Source organism: Lipotes vexillifer, unplaced genomic scaffold (assembly GCF_000442215.2).
Source record: "Lipotes vexillifer unplaced genomic scaffold, Lipotes_vexillifer_v1.1 scaffold916, whole genome shotgun sequence".
In the NCBI taxonomy this organism is placed as follows: Eukaryota; Metazoa; Chordata; class Mammalia; order Artiodactyla; family Lipotidae; genus Lipotes; species Lipotes vexillifer.
The window spans coordinates 2,452,237-2,458,793 of NW_006798383.1; the positions used below are offsets into that span (position 1 = coordinate 2,452,237).

Genomic DNA, 6,557 nt, shown 5'->3' on the forward strand with positions numbered 1-6,557 from the left:
AAAAAAGAGAGAGAGAAAGAAAAAGAGAAGGAACAACTTACAACCAGACATAATAAACAATTTTGTAATTTCTGGGAAACATCATGTTCAGGGCAGCAGTTGGGGGCTGAGTCACTTCATCTCAGAAGACCTGGCCAACCCAGAAGGCCAAGATCTTAATGCTGTGAAAATTTCTATTCTATCAGACACTGATTTTCCTTAACACTGTATACCTGTTGTGGTCATGTTTTAAAACTCAAGGCAATCTACTTTTCATCAGCAAGACAGGATTAAAGACTCAGTCAGTCTTCACAGAATCACTCTAATAGGGTCCAGCCTTTACTTGATCTAAACCATACTTAACAAATTTCATTGCTCTTCCCTAGACCTTTTTTTATTTTGCCTCCTCTATCTCTTGAGATGAAATTACTAAAATGGAATATGCATTATTTGAAGTGAGGAAGAACTACTTCCATTCCTTAAGTCCAACACCTAATCTCCCCTCTCTGTGTTTAGCTGGACACCAAGTCTCTCTGGTGCTCTCTGCACCTTTCTGGAAAGGTTACAACTTACCCCACTGGTCATGGGATCGACTGTGGTGGTAACTAGAATGTTATTCTCCCTAGCACACCCTTTCATATTTTGCATAAAACTTCACCAGCTTTTGGGTTTGCTATGTTCATCTGGAATTCCTCATGCTCCTATCAAAAACCTTCCTGCTCCATGGTCACCAGGTTTCCTTAATGGTTTCTGGTGATTGACTTATATCAAAAGCTGCAAAGCCCGGATAAATTATGCCTACCAGCTTGCCCTCGCCTACTGTATTAATTCTTCTGGGGTTTCTGACAGACTAGAGATGCATACCCCACTCCAGAAATATGATTTTCTCCAGTTCCTTGGCCATGTCCAATTTTTCAGGCTGACATTTCAGAAAGTCTTACTGGGTTGAACCAGGGCTCAGTTCACATTTAGAGAAGCCAAGCCATTGCCTCAGAGTGGCCTGCATCCAGCAGAATGTTCCAAAAATATTCATTACTGATGATGGCTCTTTCCTTTCACACATAACTCGCTTTAACTACCTTCAGCATTTCTCCTCAGCTATTTTTCCTGCTGTTGTAATAAGGCCCCAGAGGCTATTACACATGACAGAGATCAAAATGGCTACCATGCCGGCCCTTCCAGATCACCAGAAAAACAGGTGTTGGTGATAAATTACTTATTTATTAGTAGCTCTGCATACCATTTGTCAGTTCCTCCAAGACAATGAAAGCGATCAACTCCTGGGATTTATAACACGTTAACATTGCTCCACATATTCCAGTCCCTCTTTAAGTATTCCTTTCTCACAGCCAGCCTTTCTTTCATATCCCTATTTATAAGAATAAGCTTCATATTTTATGTTACCCATCATTTTTGACCTGGCTAGTAATCATATCAAAAGTCACTAAGTGAAGATCCAGAAGCTCAAAAATGAAAACATTCCCTCCAGCTGGCCCATTTCTCATAGTATTGCTACTTATTAAATGAATAAAGTCAAGTTGGCTCAATGCAGCTCCTGACTTCTGGGTTCAGTAAAGTACTCCTAGTGTCCAGGACCCAGTGCCAAGTGCTCCTTATTCCTACAGAGCAATCCCCAGTGAGGTCCCTGGTCTTCCCTAAGTGGCCCCCATCCTTTTCTGTGTATTCTACCTTTTGAGGGGAATCAAGTAGATGCACCAATCCAAGTATAAATCTCTGAGTTCACCTCTTTATCTCAAAACCTATAAATCTATCCTTGACTAATTCAGAGGCAAAAAGAACTCCAGAATTAATATGGATAAGGCTCTGTCTTCAACTCCCATCAACTCCCATCAATATCAGAAAGAGCCTCCAAACCAACAGTTGATATTTATACAAGTGGATTGATTGCATTGCAGAAATCCAATATATAAGTCCAATATTTCAAAATAGATGCATTAGGTCAGTGGTTCCCAATCCTGGCTGATCATCACGTTCAAAAGGAGATCTTAAAAAAAAAAGAAAGATATCTAGGTCTCACCCCCTAAGAGATTCTGTGTGTAAAGAGTAAGGCCCAGGGACTTCCCTGGCAGTCCGTGCAGGGGGCATGGGTTCGACCCCTGGTCAGGGAACTAAGATCCCACATGCCACACAGCACAGACAAATAAGTAAATAAATAAATTAAATAAAGAGTAAGGCCCAGAAATGTCTTCTTTTTAAAAAGTAACTACTGAGGGACTTCCTTGGTGGCGCAGTGGCTGGCTGCCTGCCTGCCAATGCAGGGGACACAAGTTCGAGCCCTAGTCCGGGAAGATACACATGCCGCGGAGCAACTAAGCCCACAGGCCACGACTACTGAAGCCCGCGAGCCACAACTACTGAAGCCTACACGCCTAGAGCTCATGCTCCGCAGCAAGAGAAGCCACCACAATGAAGAGTAGCCCCTGCACACCGCAACTAGAGAAGCCTGCACATCACAATGAAGATCCACTGTGCCGCAACTAAGACATGACACAGCCAAATAAATAAATAAATAAATAAATATTTTTAAAAAGATAATAGGTGATTCTAATGATAAGCTGGGTCTGGGAACCATTACATTAAGAGAGATTTACTCACTTTATTAGAAGTTACACCACAGGATTCCTTTAAACAGCTATATCCTCTACCCCAGGCATCTAACACAGGACTTCTAGAATTGGTTTATCAAAATTAATCTATAAACCATTTACCAAGAACATGTCTTCTACATTAAGCAAAATCCTCTAGGAGTGGCCACATTTAGGAAGATTATAGAAAGGTAACAGCTCTCCATTAAGGGACCCACTTACCTCATATTTTCTGTAGTTCACCAGCAAAGCCAAGAGGACTACGGCATCATACCCATGTTCCCTACGACTTGGCGGGTGGGAGAGTATCTGTAACCAGAACCAGAAATGGTGAGAGTGCTTGAGGAGGTGGTTTACCCAAAAAAGAAAGAAGTGACAAGGGAACTGACCTACCTGTAAAATTGCTTCAAAAATGCTGTTGATCATTACATACTCCAGGATAGTGTTCTGGCTGATGTTATCTGTCACCTGAATATAATAAAAGGCTATTTAAAGTCTATACTAAGATACTCTGATATCTCATGTATATCTCCTCATCTAGTATCTAAGAGAAACAGAAATGTTAAAACATTCTACTAGATACTTAGCAGATCTTAAAGCACCCCCAAAGCCACCTGAGCCTGAATAGACAAGACACTAGAAGGGTAAGAAATTAGCAAATTAAAACTTCCTAAATCTTTGAACTTCTCATTGTTTCTCTCATACCCTCACAAAAGCATTTGCTTAACAGTTTCTTGGGTTTCATTCCCCAGATGCACAGGAAGAACTTTATGATCCAGAAGTCTTCAAGCAGTGGCAGGGAAAGGAAACCACCTGAAGTAAATGAATAATACCCTACCCTCCTCCCACTAGAAGGTACAGGCCAGCTTCCAGGTATAAAATCAAAGTCAGAACAAATAAAAATATTCAGAATCATAAAAACTGTTTCCAAATGAGACCTGATGAGAAGGGCAAAATCTGACAATCCAGAAGAGAGCACTTCTCCAGGACTAGTACAGGTTAAAAATGTCAGCAGTTGCTCCAAAAGGCAACTTCTAGGAAGCGAAAGCCCATACAAATAACTTCCTTCTACACAAACACAACAGAGTGATGTAATGGCCCAGTAGAGATTTTTTTCTCTTTTCCTTGCTAACTTTGGGCTCAAGAATTTAAATTTGCCCCTGCTGTCAATTTACACCCTTGACCAAGAAACATATAGGTAAGTTACTTACAGTCACTAAGCAGAGGAGAAGTTTCAGACATAAGCTCTTCAGACTTTCAGAACCTTCTGCACAAAGCAATGAATCCAAACTCTCCATCAAGTTCTGAGAAAGAGAACCATTAAGTATTAAACCATATCAAAGAACATCTCCACCATGTCTTTGTCAAACTCTGGGTTATGTTATGTAGAGTAATGTGAATAAAATAAAATGAAGCAACCATATCATTCCCTGAGGCCTAGGCCTTGCAAGACTAGACATAAAAAAGGAAGACTTCTAACTAAGTCTAGCTATTTTGGGAAAAATGCTTTAGAACAACAGCACAGGAAAATAAAGAATTTACTATTCCAGCAAATGAATGTTTGCAGCCTATCACCCTCATATAAACCTTCAGATTAGAATTAAATTTTTTAAAAGATTAATAACAGTTAAATAATATACAAATTAAAAACAACAAATAAACTAAATAAAATTAAATTCTATTAAATAAATTTTAAATAATAAATTAAACAAATGATTAAGTTAAAGGTTAATAATAATGGTTAAACAACTAGGTATGTTTCATTATTTGATAAGAAAGCATATCACTTGATGCAGGCACACTGAACAAACAACAAAGAGATAACATCACTACTAGCTGTTCACTGGCCATATGCACTATCCAACAAAGCTAGCTCATATCCATCCTGGTCGATTCTACTAGACAATGTGATTAGAGTTTAACACTTGTACTAACAACCAACTGTTTTATCCAATGTAGTCAAAAGATGAAACCTTTAGATACTACAAGGAAGAAAAAAAGAAATATTTTACATTAAATAAAGGAGGAAAACGAATGGAGAATAAGGAGTTAGCGGGACTTCCCTGGTGGTTCAGTGGTAAAGAATCCACCTTACAATGCAGGGGACGCTGGTTCGATCCCTGGTTAGGGAACTAATATCCCACGTGCCATGGGGCAACTAAGCCTGCACGCCACAACTACTGAGCTCTCGCACCTCAGTGAGAGAACCCGCGTGCCACAAACTACAGAGCCCACGCGCTCTGGAGCCTGCGCGCCACAACTAGAGAGAGAAAACCCGCAGGCCACAACTAGAGAGAAGCCTGTGCACCGCAATGAAAGATTCCACATGCTTCAACAAAGATCCCGTATGCTGCAACTAAGACCTGACGCAGGGGCTTCCCTGGTGGCGCAGTGGTTGAGAATCTTCCTGCCAATGCAGGGGACACAGGTTCGAGCCCTGGTCTGGGAGGATCCCACATGCCACGGAGCAACTAGCCCCGTGAGCCACAATTACTGAGCCTGTGCGTCTGAGAGCCTGTGCTCTGCAACGAGAGGTCGCGATAGTGAGAGGTCGGCGCACCGCGATGAAGAATGGCCCCCCGCTTGCCGCAACTAGAGAAAGCCCTCACGCAGAAATGAAGAGCCAACACAGCCATAAATAAATAAATAAATAAAATTAAAAAAAAAAATTTAATGAGTTAAAAAAAAAAAAGACCTGACGCAGCCAAAAGTAAATTAAATAAATAATAAATCTTAAAAAAAAGGATTTAGTGTGCTGGAAGGTCAAGTAAAGGTTCAAAATAAGCTACTTCAGGTCAATTAAACAAATATGTAGTAAGAGTCTACTATACGCTAAATATTGTGCTTTCAAAGAAAATAAGAAAAATATAGGACAATGACCCTTGCTCTCAAGGTGTTTTTAGTCTAATAGGAGAGAAAAACAAACAGTTTAATGGTTACTATGACAGTAATATATATGGAGGAAGGGAATTAGCTCAGAAGTTACCTATTCCAGGACTCCTCAGGGACAGGCTGTATTTTGAAAAATCAGTAGGAATTAATTAAAACTTGAGGAGGAAAGGAATTCTAGATAGGCATTAGCATGATCAAAGACACATGAAGAATGAAACGGCCCTGGACATGCAGTTGGAATACAGGCAGTTTGTTATTACAGAAGAGTATAAAGAGTGAGGCACAGTGATGAGAGATGCGATTTGAGAAATAAATAAAAGAAGATCATAAAAGTTTTATAAGGCTAATGAGGGAGTTTGGTCTTTATCCTCTTAGTGATAGGAAACTAATGAAGGGTTTTAACCAAGAATGATTTGAGTGTTAAGTTACATCACTCTGCTGTCAGTGTGGATGACAGACTTAAAGATGGTAAGGCTGGAGAGAGGGAGACAAAAGAAGACTAACTTATCAATTTTCTGAGGATGGTTGCCATGTCTTATTTGTCTCTGTATCCCTGATGCCTGGCACAGAGGAGCATAACAAATGTTTGTCAAAAGAATGAAGGCATCACTGCAATAGTTCAGGGATAATGGGGACTTTGGCAGTAGAGGAAAAAAAGAAAAAAACAGATATGAGAAGTATGAGCTGCGGTAAAATTAGCTGAAATGGTGATAGTCTGGATATAAAAGATGAGGGATAGGAAAGAGTCAAGGGTGACTCTCAGGTTTTTGGCTTGGGGAACTGGGAAGACAGGTATCCCCATTCTGACACAGAATGAATGAGGAAGAACAGAAGTATAGAAAACAATGAGTTCCATTTTGGATATGCCAAACAAGAGGTACTTAGGTATGTGTAAGTGGGTATATTCAGCAAGTGCTTAAAGAGAACAGGTCTGAGACTCAGGAGGAATTAAGGCTAAAGATAGAGACTTAGTAATCAGCAGTACATAGACAGTAGTGAAAACTGTAAGAATGAAAAAGATATCTGGGATTTTACCATATATATATATATATATATATATATATATATATATATATAGAG

At 39.9% G+C, this 6,557-nt stretch overlaps 1 protein-coding gene across 1 annotated transcript in view; it reads right to left on the reverse strand.

The window, feature by feature from the left end:
* The window catches only part of ARMH3 (armadillo like helical domain containing 3), a 159,860-nt gene that overhangs the window by 146,389 nt on the left and 6,914 nt on the right, over nucleotides 1-6,557 (reverse strand). Inside the window, exons 5-7 of the mRNA XM_007470382.1 lie at nucleotides 3,797-3,889; nucleotides 2,979-3,053; nucleotides 2,808-2,894 (exon numbers count right to left, since the gene is read on the reverse strand). Of these exons, the coding sequence (XP_007470444.1) occupies nucleotides 2,808-2,894; nucleotides 2,979-3,053; nucleotides 3,797-3,889 (255 nt within the window). The remainder of the gene's footprint in view (nucleotides 1-2,807; nucleotides 2,895-2,978; nucleotides 3,054-3,796; nucleotides 3,890-6,557) is intronic.